Source organism: Lepisma saccharinum, chromosome 3, assembly GCF_977018435.1.
Source record: "Lepisma saccharinum chromosome 3, izLepSacc3.1, whole genome shotgun sequence".
NCBI classification, from domain to species: Eukaryota; Metazoa; Arthropoda; class Insecta; order Zygentoma; family Lepismatidae; genus Lepisma; species Lepisma saccharinum.
The window spans coordinates 81,093,036-81,113,162 of record NC_139231.1 but is presented as its reverse complement, the minus strand read 5'-3'; the positions used below and the strand labels follow the sequence as shown (position 1 = coordinate 81,113,162).

General features: G+C 39.9%; 1 protein-coding gene across 1 annotated transcript in view; it reads right to left on the bottom strand.

The window, feature by feature from the left end:
• Ppn (proteoglycan-like sulfated glycoprotein papilin) overlaps positions 1-3,388 on the bottom strand; it is a 326,401-nt gene extending 323,013 nt beyond the window's left edge. The window contains exon 1 of the mRNA XM_083119653.1: positions 3,321-3,388. Coding sequence (XP_082975779.1) covers positions 3,321-3,373 — 53 coding nt within the window. The 5' untranslated portion in view covers positions 3,374-3,388. The remainder of the gene's footprint in view (positions 1-3,320) is intronic.
• Positions 3,389-20,127: the final 16,739 nt, after the last annotated feature.

Below are 20,127 nucleotides of genomic sequence, written 5' to 3'. Positions count from 1 at the left end.
TGGTTAGGTTGCTTGCCTTAGTTAAAAATGTATGCACATATTTCAAATTCAGAAACATTTTACATGTAAAAAGTACTAAATAAGCAAATATTTCAGTGAAAATTATGTAACAATTTGCGACGCCCCTAAATCTCAGCCACGGCGCACACTTTGGGGACCACTGCACACTCAATACTACTTTAGGTGATACAGATATTTATATCACACACAAAAAAAACGCACAATATTCAATCACATTGCCTACAGTACATTTCACCCCCGGCCGAAGCAATGAAACTTATCTTCCTTCCCAAACCTTGTGAGCTGTTGACCTTTGATGCAGATGCGAAGGGAATTTGCATGATGACATCAAAGTCACAGATTTCTGTCTAAACGGGAGGTCACAACACGGACAGTGAAGATACAGATAAAGAAGCCTTTCATGAAATAACTTACTAAGTCCAGATAATCTTCTAAATACTTGCAGCTACTTAACTTCAGCTCATAAACAAGATGAGCGAATGCAATAGCTGCTGTTCATGTCTACATTTTCACTCTTTACTGCAAACAAACCTAATGTCAAGGGGGGCTGATGGCAGTGCCAGGGGGCGGATCCCCCCCCCCTGGCCCCTGCCTGGGTGTCTTCACGATGGTACACAAACACTAAAAAACAGTGTCCTTGAACCAGGCATCGTTGCGTTATAGTAGCACCTGAAATCCAAGACATTCTTCGTTACTTTGGAATGCACTTCTTAACATTTTATACCCACTAAACAGTTCTCTTGCTTATTTTGTGTCGCACATATCATTCCAGTCTCCAATTCCACAAAACAATGATAGTATACGAAGCGCTGACCAGGCGTCGTCCAATGAAAACGCCGCTCAACAGGCCCTGGCACTCAAGACGGCTGTTGCGCCATAAAGTTCAGTTTAGTTTTATGTACGTCATTTCAGTAATCTCAGCCATAAGAATGAATGGTAAAATTACCGAGAGACATCGCAGAAAGAGACAACAATGTTTTCTCCCGTGGTTCGAACCAAGACCTACTGAATGCCGAATCCACACTGTTTTCACTAACACTTCCCTCCACGTAAATTCCGAGACGGTTCCACGTTTTTCAATCCACTACCCCACAACTCCTTTTCCTGTTGGCTGCGGTTTACCTAACGACACAAAACAGCGACGGTAATTGGTTGATTGTTTGGTTTTAGTTTATTTTTCTTCGCATTTCTGCCACTTTTGGCTAATCGCGAAGATGAGTGATGATATAATGAAATTGATGAAGGGGCGTTCTCAAATAGCACCTATGCCCAGGCCGGGATTCGAACCCGGGACCACTGGCGTCGTAGCGAGATATACTAAGCACTCCGTCACGGAAACCGGCGACGGTAATTTCCTCTTGGATCATTCGAAGTACGAACCCCGCGATAGAGAAATGGCAAACTTGTTTTTGTTTGTAATGAAGGAGTTCCAGGGTTCGATCAGCGGTTTAGGCGCATTGCACACTGGTTCAGACACATATTTAAACTGTGTAAACAGTCTCAGTTAGCCTAACTAAGCGTAAAGTCGGCTTAGAACACAATTTGTTATACCTCTCATACGATTGATTGATTTGATGTTTTTTAAGTCCACTTTATGCTCAGTAAGGCTAATCGGGACTAGACCTACAGTTTAAAGTGGGATCCGAACCACTATGCGCCTCCACGGGTTCAAACCCGGGACTCCTTGATTACAAGGCAATGACGCTACCACTGCGCCATCGGGGAGGCCCACTTTTCATACGAAATAACTACAGCAAATTCTACGAACCATTGTCGAGGAAAACTATTGGAAAACGTGTATTTTCCTTCAGGATTCTTTCGATTGGTGGGCCATTTTCCTATGTATTTTCTGTAGCTTTTTCTGATTCTCTAGGCAAATCGCGACAGTCGAATGATTAAATGAAGTTGATAGAAACTCGTAAAGGTCGCAGCCCAGGACTCGAACCTGAAACCATCGGTAACGAGATAATGAATCGAGTACTATTACTATTTCGGTTATAATATGCCTTTTTCCCACATCTTGCGTTAATCACAACATAATATAAAAATGATAAAAGATGAACTCATGAAATGATGATGAGACATTCATAATACTTCCATGGCTGACCAGGTTTCGAACCTTGAATCTATGACTTCGTAGTGCGGTACGCAGACCACTCCGCCACGGAGACATGCGAGTCAGCTACTAACACGCCGGACAACCGAGGCAACATGTTCCCATGTATTTCCATCCCTGGCAGGTGATTCCAGAAGAGAAAGTTGCCAAGAATCACCCTTGCTTACCCACACACCTCTCAACACGCCTCAAACTTTTCGCAAAGCACCCTAAAAGTTGCCAGCTCGGTGGCTGAACGCGATAAATCGACGACTTTCGGACTCGCCGCTGAAGTTCCTGGGTTCGAGCTCGGGCCTACGCATCGATGTTCTTCGCGACGCTGCCCCTTCATTACTTTCACATAATCATAATCATCACTCATACTCATCATCGCGATTAGCCAAACAGTGCAAGAAAAGGCTTCTGTCATCTGCTAATAGAAAGTGAAAATCGTAACATGCACGACGCTAAATAATAGAAATATAAATTGTTCACAAACGCCTACAGTTTAAAGTGGGATCCGAACCACTATGTGCCTCCACCGGGTATCGAATCCGGGACCCCTTGATTACAAGGCAACGACGCTACCACTGCGCCATCGGGGAGGCCCCAGGCACTAATTCTGTGGAGGTCCAGTCAGTAAGGCGTCTGTCAATCTGAAAACCCGGGTTCGGTTACCGAAGTAAGTGATCTCAGGCTCTTGGGTTCACCTAGCCTGTAATAAATGGGTATCTGGAAGCAAACCTGGGATGTGAAGGCTGTAGAGGTTGGTGCTGATCACATCACCTCAAAACAAAATTGGGCGATTCAATGAATTAGGTACTTTACGTTTACTACTTTTGGCTAATCGCGACCATGAGGATGAATGATGATTAAATTGATGACGATATATAAAGAACGCCCAGGCCTGGATTCGAATCCGGGGCTCCTGGCGTCGTAGCGGAGGTCGGCACAAAATTGACAGATATCATTTCCTCATATTCCCTCATTTACCTTTACACCCTCCTAAAAACAGTCTTCACTTTCGAGATGGAAAATTCTCGATAAACCACTAGGTGAAGCATTCAAGCTACTTTTTTTTTTGGAAACTAGGAGGATGATCTGCGATTGGGCACGGTTTATATACGTGCAAAGGTTCAGTTACGTTCGCTACCGAAACGACATACACTTCACGAACAACAATAGGGTAAGTTGAGACACTTACCTCATTAGGCTGGAGACCTCGAGTCCACATACTCTCCTACAACGCGAAGCCATGCGACTACCGCCACTGCTTCAACACAACTGAACAGAGAACCCCGTGGTCCAAAGCGTTGCCTGCACTTCTTGCCGGAGCAGACGACGGCGAGCCAGAAGCGACCCCCTCTCCCTCCCTCCCTCGCTTTTCCGGAGCGGGCAAAAGGAACCGCCGTCCGAAAGAGAAACAACGGGAGGCGAAGAGAGGAAAAAAATAGCAGTGGCCGCTTCGTGACTTCAATGAACCTGCTGCACTTGACCATAGAGTTTCTTCTGGGTCTTCCTTTGTCTTCTTCCTGCAGGGAACTCTTCACGAGCTTTCACACCGTCTGACTCTCACTCGGTGCTTTAAAATGTGTTACAAATATTTATTTATTCTCGAGAACTGCAGAGAAAACGTAAAGTAGTCAGTGGCGTGCTCAAGGTGGAGGGGTTGGTGAGGTTCGTAACCTCCCCCTCCCTTTTTGGCTTGGCATTCCTGAGTGAAAGAACGTCAAGTGCCGGAAAAGATGGCAAAGTGTAGGACTAATCACTAGAACAGACGTAGCTACTTCGAAATGCTACGCATATACCACTGAAAACGATTCTCAACCGGAAGAACAGCAATTTGCTCCGCCTTACACACACCCATACATACATGTTCTCACGAATTTTTCCACTGTGGGCGTGCAAGGACACCCCCCCCGCCCCGCAAATAAACAACAACAAAAAAGTGTTGTCCCCTAAAACAACAAATATCCAATTTGCTGCGTTCATGCGACTTCCTGTCGGTATTCGAAAGGACATTCGTTCAATGAAGTTGAGAAACTAAAAAGATTTGATTTCATTTTGGTTACTTAGTGTCGCTTTTCTGCCACTTTTGGCTACACTACACGCTACAATGACTTTTTTTAAAAAAGTTCATCTTATGCACAGTTAGGCTAATCGGGACTAGACTTAATGTTTAAAGTGGGATTAGAACCAGTATGTGCCTGCATCTGGTATCGATCCCGGGTCCTAATCGCGACAAGGAGGGACACTCATAGAGAACACCCATGCACAGACCGGAATTCGAACCCTGGATAAAACTAAAAAGAAATCGTTGCTCTCCATTCAGAGTACAAAAACTTATAGAAAAAGGTGCTATTACAAACATCACCAGAGACCGACAAAATTTCCTCGCGCAGGATTAACACCCTTTATCATTATTAAGTTAACAGTAGCAGTGAAAATGGGCGATAGAAGGATAGAAAGGGCTTGTAGAATGCTTGCAATATTTTAACAATACTGTATTTACAATGTTTTTCTTTTAAGATTAACGATTAATGATTAATAGTTAATAGACTGATGCTGATTTATGTTTTTGTATTGTGGAATAAAATTTATACAAGTAATCCTGTGTAACGTCTTTTGAAAAAGCTAAAGAAAAGTCATATTTGACTCTTTGGATAGGTTTAACTTTTCAGTGTAAACACAGCTGTGCAACGTCATAAACACACCTTTGATTTTATGTTTTAAGTCCACTTTATGCACTATGCACCGTGTGCCCAAAAACACACGTGCGCGCGGCGGTGATGACACAATGGATTGTGGGAAAACCAGCCAAGGAAGGTCTTAACATATGTCACGGTGGAAATGAACCGATATAAGAACCCTCGCGCAAACAAAACGACACCTATAAATACGTATATGATATATGTAATAGTAGGATATTTATATACTTAATAATAATTATATTAATAATGTATTTTAAATAAAAATTACTTGTATATTTATTATTATAAATATATATGCACAATTATTTATTTATTTGTATGTGTGTGTGTGTGTGTGTGTGTGTGTGTAGATTAAGATCTTCCTTTTCCCCACCAATCTTCAATGATTTCTCACCCTGGTCGTGGATCCAGAGAAGTAACACGGGAGTTGCCCAAGACAGTAAAATTCTTTCCTGTAGTCACTTGTCAAAACTCTAACCCTATAGATTGTCAATGCTAAAGAAAATAGTATATTTCAATTGAGTTTATACATTTTGTTCGCATAGTACAAATTAATACAAGACCTTTTACCTTTAGTGTGTTCATCCATTTTTTATGAAGTCATACAACATTGTTATTCATGCGAAATCAGTTTAAGAAGACCTACAGTGCAGTGGAAGCAAATGATACACCCAGTGGCGGCGATTGGGTTCCATAACCGGGGGGGGACAAAGACAGTACATTTTCCTTTGTAGATAAGGTTTAGCAGAGTGCGGGGGCAAAAGTGGCGAAAAGTGAAGAGGCAACTGACCCCCTCGCCCCCACCTAATCGCTGCCACTGGATTCACCTTATGTTTACTCAATTTATATGGTGCAGAACATCATTATTTAAGGGAGAATGACTCTGGTGAATAGTCTGTTGCAAGATTTTTCTAATATGATTCTGTTCTAACATATGCAAATGATTCTTAATATCTCCATACGTTGCGATTAGTGATTTGGGGGATTTTGGTTCGTATCTTGAACTTAGTACAGGTCCAGCTGCATAATGTCAAGAAAGTACTTTATTTTAGGGAACGAGACAGAGTACAGTCCTACGTACAGAGAGAGTCGTCGCAGTTGCAAGAATTTTTTGTAAGTGTGAGGGGGTCAGTTTTCTTGCACACTGAAAAATACTGACTATAAAGGGACAGAAAGAGTGGTCTCAGAAAGTCCACACCAAATTTTGGTCAATGTTTAATCTCAGTGGTGTTAAAATGGCACTGATTCAGGTAAAACGTTGACCAAAATATGGTGTGGATCCCCTGGGCAGTGGCGTGCTCCAAGGGCTGATTACTAAACAAAAGTGTACTTTACCCATCCCTTTCCAAAATCCTGGGCTTGTTGCGTCGCTTCAACAAGAAAATATTTTACAGTGTAAGCAAGAACTTGACTTACAATAAACAATATCACTCTTCTATACGATTCACCAGATGAACTAATATCTAGCACTAACTTGTTTTTGGTCGTTTTCCGGATTTCAAACTAGAAATACAGAGTAATAAATATGCTAGTTATTCTCTTCTTTGTTTATGACTTAGTAAACATATTTTCTATCACGGATATATAAACAACAGCGAAAGCAAACCACACAATATACTTGAATGCTCTAGAAGGAATTCAAAACGAAAAAAAGGTTTGGTATATCATGGCAGTTTTTCTAAAGGACGGGAATTTTGGAACATTCCTCCACTGTCATAGGCCAAAATGGGCATCGGCGCCTTAAGATCCCGCCGAAATAGAACAGCGAGTCCGTCGAGAAGATCCGCTATAAAGGAAGGAAGAAATTGCACCACCAGCTTATTGATGCCCATGTGGGAAGTGGCTCGGCAACCACACTAACAAGCGCAAATGACGCAGACGTGAGATGAGAGACACAACAGAGATTGCAGCCTCTGAAACACTCGCGGGCGAAAAGGACGGTCCAGAAATAATAACTAAAAAAAGATTCCTCTGTGAGGTGAGGACACTTAGCGCTCGTTAGCACCTTCACAGCTGACATAGACACTTACATAACATATTTTTTTCACTTTTCAGGATTGCTGAAAGTGTACTGCATAAAAAGGATGCTTCCTTTGTTGCATAAATAAATATGCAACACGTCTCACGAATTCCCATTGAGTTGTGTTCGCCAAATGTTCCACCTGCCAACCTCAATTTTTCTCTCATTTCTTTGGTTAGAATGCTTTTCTGGTATTTGTTCACTTTGTTTTTAACTCAACTTAAGCACTGAAAGGCTAATTGCTACTGGACCTACAGTTTAAAGTGGGATCTGAACCACTATGCGTTTCCATCCATCCATACCCAGGATTTTTTTGAGGGGGGGATATCAGAAAATGAAAGAAAATGTGTTTATATGTTTGTTGATATATATATGTATCTATGTATATGTGTCTGTGTGAGTGTGTATATTATGGCTGCCCCGATTGCCTAGTAGTAACGTCGTCGCCTTTTAATCAAGGGGTCCTGGGTTTGATACCTTTTCCTTTCAATCCGATGAGAAACAACTTTGCATTCAAGATATACTGCTAATAGTAAGACAATCTGTTGTGCAGCCCACTTCATCTTCATTCAAGCGTTGTGTGGTATTGCTGCTATCTGCAAATTCATTGCAATTTGAAGATTCTAATATACTAATGCTATGCAAAATGTTACACCTTACTAGGTGGAAGGGCAAAAAATAAAATACGTTAAGAATATATTAGTTTCCAGTATTACATTAACAACTAAGTGCTATTACATGTTTTATTTACATATTTATATACTTTGCGGTAGCAAACGAAATAAGATGAGAAATGGAGAAGAAATAACAGGTCGGGCTGTGACCTTAGAGATTGGGTCTTTGCCTCAGTGACTGGAGCACTGATGCACTCCCTGAGCTCCCCAATCTCCATCGCAGCTACAGCTCCGTTGTTTGCTTTTTTATAGTCCAATTTGCTACATTTTAAAATCTAATCTATGACTATAATGCTATGCCTTAACCTTATGATATTATCAGCTCTCGAGAGAGAGAGAAAGAGAGAGAGAGAGACATCGGGTAGCTTCACTCACACAGACACATATTATTTTTTTTTCTTCGATATTATAAGTAAAGTATATTTGAAGCCAAAACTAATTGCTTATCTTTGTTTTTGATTGATTGATTGATTTGCTTTATTTTACTTCGCTTCTTGTGCCACTTTTGGCTAAATTGCGAAGTTTGGGATGAGTGATGATATGATGAAATTGATGAATAGACACTCACAAACATCCATGCCCATGCCGGGATTCGAACCCGGCACCTCTGGCGTCGTAGCGCGATGTGCTAACCACTCCGCCACGAGGGCCGGTGCTTATCTTTGTTGACATAACAAAAACTCTCCCCTTGAAACAAAATGTTGGTGGGGGGGGGGATTTTAGAAGATCGTTGGGAAGTGGAATCCCGACATTCCCACCAGAATTTCACACCCTGACTTGTAGAGTTTCAATATCATTGACCAAAATAACGGAAAGATTCAACCCACCAATAGACCTCACACAATCAACCACACAGTCGCTTACAGACAAAAGCATACAGCTTAGTGCTTATTGTTTACATTCAATTCTCTGAAGTAACCGAATAGTACTGTATTCCGCAAATTAACAATATTTTCAATTTTTCTTTGTCTTATATCAGCACCACTGAACAGCCATGATAACTATGTTTAGAAAATAATAATACGTATATTTATAAGTTAAATTATGCGCATGCATTTCGAAGAAAGTCGGGACAGGGACTAAAAAGAATGGACCGTCCGGACTAAATCTGGTTGACTTGCACCAATGGTAATAAAACTTAAATATTACAGACTGCAGTCCTCTCTGCAGAAAGAACCTACAGATTTATACAATGACAAAACCGAAATTCTTGTAAAATCTAAAAAAAAATTGTGAATATTGTTTCCGTTAAGTTTTTTTTTATTGGCCCACATTAAAAATTTTCAGTGTTTGAGGGAGAGCATGGTCCCCTTGACACCCCCTCTGGGTACGGGCCTGCCACCGGGTATCGATTCCGGAACCCCTTTGTCTGGTATTTGTGCTTTTGGATATTTGAACGTTGCTCTTCCACTTCTTCATAATGATTATAATCATAAAATAATTGTACCTGTAGTATAATAATTATTTGCAGCGCCCGTGGCTTTCGAAGCGTGCTCGGAAGCCAGTGACCAGGTTCGAGTTCGTAAGACAGTAAGACATGGACTTTTGCAATGAACATGTAAAATGTTGACAAGAGAGACGACGGTCTACAACCGTCAAATTCCCCTGCAGTTCAACTAGCGTAAAGAATGGTCATGACCATTTTTGGAGTATCAACCAACAACTATCAAGAAGTTAAGCGTAGCCTAATTGATGAAACTCTAATGATTCAGTTTTAAAAAATATATTTATGGTGTATGCAACTGCAATTTATAATCATTATATTTTGCAAGATAGAGCATTGAAATGTATGCTATACTATATGTAAATACTCCAAGCTGTTACCGGCGACACATTATTTCTCATTCTAGCCACCAAGGGTCCTGTGTTCGAAGCAGACATTGGTAGGGTTACCAGACGTCCGGTTTTTCCCGGACATGTCCTACATTTTAGCCTCATGTCCGGCGTCCGGGAGGAATTTGAAAAATATAAATGTCCTACATTTGGAGCGTCACATAATATTAATTAGGAAAATACGTAACGGAAAAAAAATCATGCAAGTTACAAGTCTATGGACTGCGCTACCAAACTCAATAGTGAAATTTATTTTAATTAAGTCATTGCGGAAAAGGATAAAGTTTGTCCTGCTATTAAACAAACGGGAAAACGGAAGAACAAAGTTTTGGGACCACTTTCTGATAACGTCACTGTTCAATGCCTGAGCAGAATTTCTTGCCTTAGGGTTTATACTGATGGAACAAGATGTTGCCCATTGTTATTCAAAATTCAATATAATTTGAATATAAAGCTGGGGTATAGAGAACAAAGTTATTCAGCGTGTCTGCCAGTTAAGAAAGTATGGAAGTGAAGAAAATGTAAAGAAATCAACATGTAGGTCAAGAAGTCAATAAAAAGGCAATAAATTATTCTTGTGGTCAAGAATTTTTGCTATCATAATGACTGATTGGTTGATTTAGTTTACTTTACTTAACTTTTTTCTGTCCCTTTGGCTAATCGCGAAGATGAGGATGAATGATGGTAAGATAAGATGGGGTCCGAACCACTATGTTCCTCCACCGGGTATCGAGCCCGGGACACCTTGCATTAATACAAAAATCAGATCAAATTCTATTCTTTAATTCAGCTTCAGTTTTCATCTTAACTGGCCCTTTGGTAAGGGTTTTCGTTAATTAAATATTTATTTTCTTAATTACTAATTTCCAACTTTACCTAAGTAGGTGTCGAATAAATAAAAGTTAAGAAAAACGGAAAAAAAGTCTAGAAAAGACCAGAAGAAGTCAAGAATTCTGGATGTGTTATTTTGGTTGGTAGACACCCTGTTATTGAACTTAAAACTACCCAAGATGAAAATTCTGAAACCATTTTAAATTACGGTAATTGCTGAATATTTGTTTGCCATTACAGGTCATAATTCAAATGTTGAGAGAGTAAATCAGCACAACAGACTCACGAGAGAAATTAATTTTTCATAAAGTCTGTAAAATGTTTGGTACTGGTCCCTATAATTTCAAAGAATTTGACTGTCCACTCTAACATAAATATATTTTGACTAAACCTCAAATTTTGATAAAATTGTCTGCTCTGAGAAGTACCAGATAAATCATGTAGTAAGATGTGCATTGATTAGTATGATTGCAAGTTTTGAACTTTTGCATTTAAAAATTCATTAAGAAACTGATAAGTTTCAGTTTTAAAACTACTCTCTAATGTGTTCTATAGAAATATGTATTATTTAGTGAGAAGGTTTTGTGTCCTACATTTTGACTTAATGTCCTACATTTTGGGACAGCATGTCCTACATTTCCCTTACAGCGATCTGGTAACCCTAGGCATGGGTGTTCTTTGTAGGTGTCCATCATATGATCACTTATCCTCATAGTCGCGATTAGCCCAAAGTGGCAGAAAAGCGACGTAAAATAACCTAATTATATCAATCATTCTAGCCACAGCACATACAGGTGACAGCATGAATGAGTATTATAGACGTTTCCTTTTCATTTCTACTTCAGTGAGTGACTGAGATAATTCCCCTTTTAATGGTCTAACTATTGCCTACCGTAAAGTAGACAAGGATACCACTAATTATAAGGGTGCAGAGCTCCCCAGAGTCAAAGTTATATTGAAGCCAAATACAACTACCTAAATTACAGGAAGATGGTTTATTTACAGTATGGTTAGGCAGCAGCGTAACATTAGGCCTAACTTGAAAAGGGGGGGAGGTGCAGAACATAACCTCAGTTCCAGAAGGTTTAAAAATACTCAACGTGAATTTTTATAATCCTGAAAATTTTCGGGGCAAATGGTCCCTCGTCCCCGCCGCGTTACGCCTATGTGGTTAGGCCTATTTGTCAACAGTAAGAATTTATCCAATATAAACCCTTCCTAATCAAGAAAACTAAACTATGTGAATAAATAATTTCTGATACATTAATTGATTGATTAATTGATTTGGTTTATTTTACTTAATAAATTCATTTATTTGCTTAATTCAGCAAATGCATGTTACTTTTCTATTCATAAACTTTTGTCTTCTCGTTTAATATCTAAGTAACTAAGAGTTAAAAAACAGTAATTTTGCCTGTAGTATTATATGGGTGTGAAACTTGGTCCCTTACATTGAAAGAAGAACATAAATTGAGAGTATTTGAAAATAAGATCCCTAGGAAAATATTTGGGCCTAAAAGGGATGAGGAGACTGGTGAGTGGAGAAAGTTACATAATTTAGAGGTACATAATTTGTATTCATGTCCAGATATTATTAGAATGATTAAATCAGGAAGACTTAGGTGAACAGGCCATGTGGCACGAATGGGAGAGGAAAGAGGAGTTTACAGGATTTTTGTTGGGAAACTTGATGGTAAGAGACCAGTAGGAAGACCAAGACGAAGATGGAGGGACAACGTTGAGATGGACCTAAAGGAAATTGGTAGGGATGGAAAAGAGTATATAGATCTTGCTCAAGATAGGGACAGGTGGAAGGCCTGTGTTGCTGCAGCCATGAACCTTCGGGTTTAAGAAGGCTAGAGAGTTAGTTAGGTTTATTTTACTTCGCTTTTCTGCCGCTTTTGGCTAATCGTGAAGACGAGAATCAGTGATGATATGATGAAATGAACACTTACAAAGAATACCTTTGCCCGAGCTGGGATTCGAATCCGAAACCCATAGCGTCATACCGAGTTGTGCTAACCACTCCGCCACGGAGGTTGGCTCTGATACATTAAATAATTTCAACAAGTGATATATTATACTTCATTATTTTAAATAGATTAATCACTGTCATTAAACAATACATAATTTTATTGATGGATGTATGCTAAATGGGGAATTGCATTACAGGAACTCAAGTAAAATGGGACCACAATTCATCTTCTCATAATTGTAAATTAATGCACTAAATAAATGCCCAACATGAAGATAAAGTCTATAGTCAGATCGGTAATAAAGAAAATAATAGAGAAGAAGATCTAAATATGGGCGAAGGTTTAAATATGGGTTTTGGAGTTATCAGCGCTCTCGGGTGCTGCAGCCTGGAAGAGGCTATGGGAACTGGTTATCTGACAAAGGTTGCGGCGCCAATTCGCCTTAGACGTTGTTATAGAATTGCGACCTCCGACCTCAGGTATGTTTTAACTCAGCGTTTCCTGAATTCTCATCTGCTTTGTATAGGTTATGATATTAGCGGTACATAAAACAAATGTGGGCTTTTATAATGCCATGATTGGTTTGTGAAATATGTACCACAGAGAGCAAAAATAAATTGAAGAAGAAAAATAGCGTGATGGTCTAAATATGGGCTATGACATGAGGTCTAATGTTGAGATCACATTTTCAACAAATATTTCGATGTTTTTCTTAATTTCGATTTTTCCCATTCCGCGTGAGTTTCAAAACAACAGATTATTCATAAATATGAATTGTACGTATACCTAATGTTTTAGCAATAAATAACTGGTTTCTTTAAATTTTAATTGCTTTTTGTGATATTGTCACTAGTAGCCCATATTTAGACCACAATTTTGAAATACATCATTTTACCATTTCTTGGAAATTGCATTTTTTTAAAAAAATAAAAAATGGAGACCTTCTATACTTTAGCATGCTATTACATTCAAGTATATATTTCATAGATATGCATTTTAAAGGCAGGTGCTTGATATATTAATTTTTTTCCTCCGAAAATGACAACATAAAAAGGGGGGCCCATATTTAGACCTTTTCCTCTAGTAGAAGACTTACATAACTATAAGTAATAACATACCACCACCAATACGACTGTGCTTGAGTATTTCCGTATTGGATATATTCTTATGGATTCGAGACCCAATTCAGTGTCACGAGCAGCGAGGAATGCGCGGAGCAAATTGCCGATAACATTCAGAGCACCTGAATCGAGGTCTGACTTATCGCACGTAAGCCAACCACCTTTTCTGTCAAACACCGTACTTCACCTTCTGACGTCAGATCAGAAGGCTCCGTTGTTATGCTAAATGTAGTGTTTTTTATGCTAAGAAGTCTAACCTAACTACGAAAGCATTCCGCGCGTGTGTCAGAAGATGAAATGACGCTTGACCGAGATGGTGTTTGACTTACGTGCGACGAGTCATACACACCTCTGACTCGAACGGTGCAGATGAGACGTAGCTCTAGCTAGAGCAGTGGTTCTCAACCTTTTTCAGTCCGGGACCCACCTTGAAGAATATTACACTGATGGGACCCGTAAGCATGGGCGCCGGCAGAATTACTTGTCCAGTTTATAATCATACGAATTTTTGCTAATATCGAGTAGGTACTTTAAGAAGCCCTCTTTTAAGCTCGCTTAAACAAATTACACATACTCAGTGGCGGCTATTAGAAGGGGCGAGGGGGAGCGGTTGCCCCCCCCCCTCAACCTTTTTGCTACTTTTGCCCCTGCACTATGGTAAACCTTATCTACCAATGGAAAGCAAACTGTCCTTGCCCCCCCCACACATGCTGCAATTAAAAAAGTATTAACAATAATCACCGAACTAATGTGACTAATGTGCAATAGAGTGCGAATAACATAAATGTATCTTAGTAATTTAAATGTAATAGATTTTTAAGACACAGTAAATAAACTTTCGAGGCCAATTTTGACCCACCAAACGCCCCCTCGGGACCCAACAAAATAGTATTTATGTATAAACAGTGGCATGTTCTAAACACAGTTTTATGCATTCAAAATCACAAAATAACGCCAATTTGGCATCAAATGCGAATTGTGACCTTTTCCACGGATTTCGAAACATTTTGTACTAAAGAAACGAAAAAGATCGCGAAAATCTAACATTCTTGTGTTTAATATTTAACCAGATAATCCAAATATCAATGATCCAAAAGTATTTCTTACGAAAGTTGCCTGAAATTAAGCAAATTCAAGCACAAAGAATTACAGTACTTCGTCTCATATTTCAACGTTAAAATGTGTTCATTTCACCAATAGTACATAATGATAATGAAGAGTTTGTCTATTAAGAATGTAACATTTTGATTTAAGGTGAATCAGTATAAGGACATACGTAGTTTGCGTATGCATGAGTATCCAGCTGAGTTCGCAACGCAAAGTATATTCGAAACTTATATGGTAACATAAGAAGGATGCAGACAGTCACACAGTTGATGTCACAATCTGTACTTACAATGGAATGTTATTTCTGTTTTGAATCCGCAGCTATTGAAAACTCGATGTCCTTCATTAAAATTGATGAGGATTGAAGAGTGTGTCTGTACCGAGATCGTGTGTAGAACGTTTAGTGGCTTTGGTCATGGCGAAACTGAAGTCTGCCATATTGAATCGCATCGATCGAAATAGCTCAGCTCAGTATATTTCAAGTTGCAGATTTTGAAGCGCACCTAACGTGTGGAAATCTGTTTTCCCCGCCATTTTGAATCCCTTTGGCCGATATCGCTCGAATGCAATAGCAGGCAAGTTCTCCAAGATACCTAGCTGACAATAATTGCACTGCAGTTAAAGTGACTTTTATCTCGCTGGCCCACACCCTCCTCTAAACCCACTGATGCTCTAAACTTCCTGTGAGATGTTTTTTTTATGTCCAAAACTGTATTTTATGCAGAAGTTTCAAAATATTTAAGATACACCGTATCTAGATTATTGTGTATTGTTTTTCTTTTTGAAATTATACTATGAACAAAAGTTAAACAGCTTACCCCGAGCCTCAAAAGTGAGGCCTCACCAGAAATCGGACCCTAAACTTCTTCATTAGCCACTATACGAATCGGACATTTGCATTGGCGGATTTAGCGGGAGGAACACGTGCCCCCTTCCCCCTCCCAAAAGGATTACTAAGAATTACGAAGAATATAAATATCATTATATTACAACAAATAAATGTTCGAGCAATCGAGAATACAACTAGCAATAATGTTAACTTGTTGACAATTTTTTGATCCCATAAAAATAGCGTCCAGGATTATTTGCAACTTTATCCTAAATGAACAGGTTAACAGTTGCCACTAACGAATTAAACTTACAATTACGATTGACAAAATATATGACCTGTCTATAAATAATGACGTTGATATCTTCTTGTTATGTCTGAATAAGTCGCAGAGAGAATTAAATTAGCTTTAGCTAAAACTTTGAAGCATCATACCAAAGTATACGATGTTACGTCTCGTATCGTATTTTTTTTACATCCGACGTCCGTGGCGGAGTGGTTAGCACAGCGCGCTACAACGCCATAGGTCCTGGATCGAATTCCGACCTGGGCATGGTTATTCTTTGTGAGTATCCATTAATTTCATCATATCATCATCATCATCATCACTCATCCTCATCGTCGCGATTAGCCAAAAGTGACAGAAAAGCGACGTGTCGATTTTATAAGGTTCTGTCCGATACTCAGTCGCTTTTCGACACGTCTCCAAGGATCAGGTCTCAGTCTCGTCTCACACTTCACATGTTCAAAAGCCGTCTCGGTATCGTCTCACGACTTGACTCATATTTGTACCATTCTTGCCTTCACTAGGTATCGATCACAGGAACTCTTAATTACAAGTCAAGAACACAAACGGTGAACAGAACTTGGTGGCGGACGCCATGTCCAAATGGCAACGTCCGAAGACCCCATCCGTGCCGTGCTTTTCGCCACCGGCCTTGGACGAAAGTGAAGGTCCTCGCTGGTGGCTCGAGGAAGCGCCTTCCGTTACTCCTTCGATCCACTTTCGTTGTTCCCACAACGCAGCATCTCAAAAGCTACCGACCCGCAATCTAATGAGACGCGTCGCATACATCCTTCCAAGGACGTGACGTTTGGACTTTTAGTGCTCAGCCATTTGCGAAGATGGCAGCGTTGCCAACTCGAAGAGACAAACCCAAATCTGGATTCAATTGGAGTCTGAATTTGAATTGATGTTTTAAGTCCATTTTATGCAGAAGAAGGGTAATCGGGACTGGACATACAGTTGAAATTGGGATCCGAACCACTGTGCAATGTGCCTCTACCAGGTATCGAACCCGGAACCCCTTGATTGCAAGGCGACGACGTTACCACTACGATGGGACAATTTTCACAATTATCTAGAAGTATTGATCATCGGAATGAGGACGTTTGCAAAATACTTTGTGACACATACGCTGATGATTTCTCAGTTTCAAAACAACCAATAATGGCACCGCAGAAAATAAACGCAGATTTCCTAAATAAACTTTCTCCTGCGACTTTTACCTATTACCGGAGGTAAAAGAGAAGCTTCATATTTGCATCTGTTGATCAAATGAAGAGATCCGTGAATGGTGTTTCTGAACAAGGTCTCCAAAAGGGAGATCAAAGCAGTATTTCATAAGTGGATAGGCAGATGACACAAACGTATTCAGATGCAGAGAGAGTATGAAGATCCTGAACGTTATTATGACTTATTTACATTGTGTGCTTCCTATGATTCGTGTAATTGACAGTTTTGATTTTTTTAATGCCCGTCGTATTAAACACCATGTGATTACACACTTTTGGGACTCCGTGTAGAATTGGATATTACATTGAGTCTTTTTCCCCCTTTCTACTGTAGGTTAACCTCAACTACAAGAATGGAAGACTGAGACTTGTTTCGGTACCACCCTAAAACTTGGCATAGAGCTCTTTGATATTTCTGCTTAAGAGTATGCCGAGGGAGTGGGAGGTGGGGGAGGGGAGGATACAAATGATGATTTACGAATATCATGGCCAAGTGGTATGGTTCGCGTGTTTACATTTATCTCCCCTTTAAGGAGACCAATAAAAAATATAAGACTGGATATATTAATGGGCGAAATAATCCTTAAGCATTGGTCCACCAAATAAAGTATGTCCATACATTGCGTTCTTCCTGTGGAAGCCTTTGTTTGCAGGAACAAGGCCATCAAGAAAAAGTAGGGGAAAAAATTGAAGACTGATTTCACAAATAGACCGCCAAGGTATGCAATTCCCGCTAAGCGCCCGTGTCTTCCCACCTTCAACGCAGCAAAAATTTATCACTGGAACGGGGAGGGGGAGAAAGGTAGTGGGGAGGCGCATTGTTCTGTCGCCGTCGGCTAACGGAAGGCCGAAGGTTAGGTGGAGAAGCCACATCCAAGTTTGGCGATCCGACAGGAATGTTACGCGATTTGCCCATTCTTTACTTTGGTCCGGTTGAACTTGGCCTTGTGCTTGTTGGTTCTACAAAGTTGTTATTGTTCGTCGACTGTCACCGATTCTCAGTGTCTGGCCTTGAGAGACAAGGAGGCGTCTTAGCAGGAGCTTCGCCACTGGGTGGGCGAGGATGGGCTCTAGCCCACCGTTAGATAGTTTTAGCTCACCCTTTCGCCCACCCAAATAGCCTGCTTTAGAATCAATTACAGCAGAGCAAGAATAACACTTAAGAGTAAAGAGTTAAAATGAAATAGTAAGACAGATGGGAAGGGAAAGGAATAAAGACAGGCAAGGAAAGAGATACAGAGAAAGAATGTAAGGGGGCGATAGATATAAAGAAAGTGGAAGAAGGAAAAAGAGATAAAGAGAGAAATAGAAAAATATATGAAGAAAGAAAGATGAAAGATGAAAATAATATGAAGAAAGAAAGAGATAATGGAAGATAAAATGAAGAAAGAAAAATGAAAGAAGAAAATAATATGAAGAAAGAAAGAGATAATGGAAGATAAAATGAAGAAAGAAAGATGAAAGAAGATAATAATATGAAGAAAGAAAGAGATAATGGAAGATAAAATGAAGAAAGAAAGAGCTAACGGAAGAGAATATGAAGAAAGAAATGGAGAAAGAAATGAAAGAAAGAAAATATAAAGGAAGAAAGAAACATAGAAATATATAGGGAAAAGAAAAGAATTGGAAAGAAAAAGCTGAAGAAAAATAAAGGAAAGGAATGAAGAAAGAAGACAAAGAAAATGGAAAAAGAGAGAATCGACCATCCGAAAAGATTTCGTCCATGCTTGAGCCAAACCAAAATAAATTCTCTGGTGACGTGACCAAGTTTTTCTGTGAAGGTGAAAACAAGATGCTGGAGTCAGGGAAGAAGCAGAACTGATATTGATTCCCTTATCCCCTTTGACAAATTTTGTATTAAAAGTCTAGGGATGGCCAGATCCGGATCTTGAAATACCAGGGTCCCTGAGATTCGGATCCGGGTACCCGGTTCTGGGATCCGGATCCGGATCCGAAAATTGTTGCCCATCCCTAGTTAAGCCCCCTTTATACTGAATTAAGCTAAGCGGGACTACCTGCAGTTTTAAAGTGGAATCCGAATCAATGTCTCCGTCAGGTATCGCATGGAGGACTTCTTCTATTGCCCCTATTTCCCTATTTCATAAATGTTCTCATTTATCAGTAATTTAAAGAATATATATTTTATTTTCAGTGCTTTTTGAGTCCCTATTCTCATTTTCAAAACTTTCAAGTCTCCATGTACTAAATTTTAGAGCTTTCAAATGTACATTCCACTTATTTCAGTGTTTTTTCGGTGTCTGAATTTCTCTTTCAGTACATTTAAGTATCATTTTTCCTCTTTCAGCACTTTTCGACTGTGTATTTCAATGTTTCAGTGCTTTTCAAGTATCAATTTCCCTCTTTCAGCGCTTTTCAGTTGTCTATTTCCACCTTTTGGTGCTTTTCAAGCATCTATTTCCCACTTTCCGATGGCGCAGTGGTAGCGTTGTCGCCTTGTAATCCAGAAGTCCCAGGTTCGATACCCGATGGAGGCACATGGTGCTTTGGATCCCACTATAAGCTGTAGGTCCAGTCTCGATTAGCCTTACTGTGCATAAAGTGGACTTTAAACACCACATCAATCAATCCCACGTTCAGCACTTCTCTATTCTCTATTTCCAGCCTTCAACGTTTTTCAAGTAAACATTTTCCTCTTTCAGCACTCTTCATTTGTCTATTTTAACCTTTCAGTGCAATTCTTATTCGACACTCTAACTGAAGATCCTTGACGTCACGTCAAGAGTTGCCGCTGCAGAAACTTTAACGGGACAACCGTAGCAATGTTCGAGAAGACCATGAGAGCATTGAGAGGGGGAAAAGTGTCGCAGGTCAAACAGTGGAGCGTTGTGTATCTTCTTCCGCTGTCCCCGTTGCATCCGGCGCTTGTCCTTTGACGGAATTATGGGAAACATGTCTGCATATCATTGCCACATATTAGTGAGCACAGCAAAAGCTGCTGGAATGTGGTTCAAGGTCATGGGAGCGTTTTCCAGGAGGAAGTCCAGCGGAGTCATTAACAAACAAGTACAGGGGCGGGGCTGCGCAACTTGCATTGGCCATGAGGAGGGTGTCGCGTTGCATAGTCTCATGATGATCCCTGTGATACTGGGATAAAATGAATGCGCCTGTGCCGGTACATTAGCAGTGGAAGGTTAGGTTTAAAGAGAAACGACAGGTGGTCTCGTAAACTATTCTCTATCACGGGCGACCAGAACGGATGACAGAGAGAGAGTTTTCTCTACAATAATATACATATTTATTCAAAAAATTTCATTTAAGTCACAATAATTTGCGTCCATTATTATAAAGGGCTGATAATTGCAATTAAGGTGATCTCATACCCTGGCGAGAATGTGAGTAATTTCCACGTAAAGCCGTCAATACAAAATTTTCA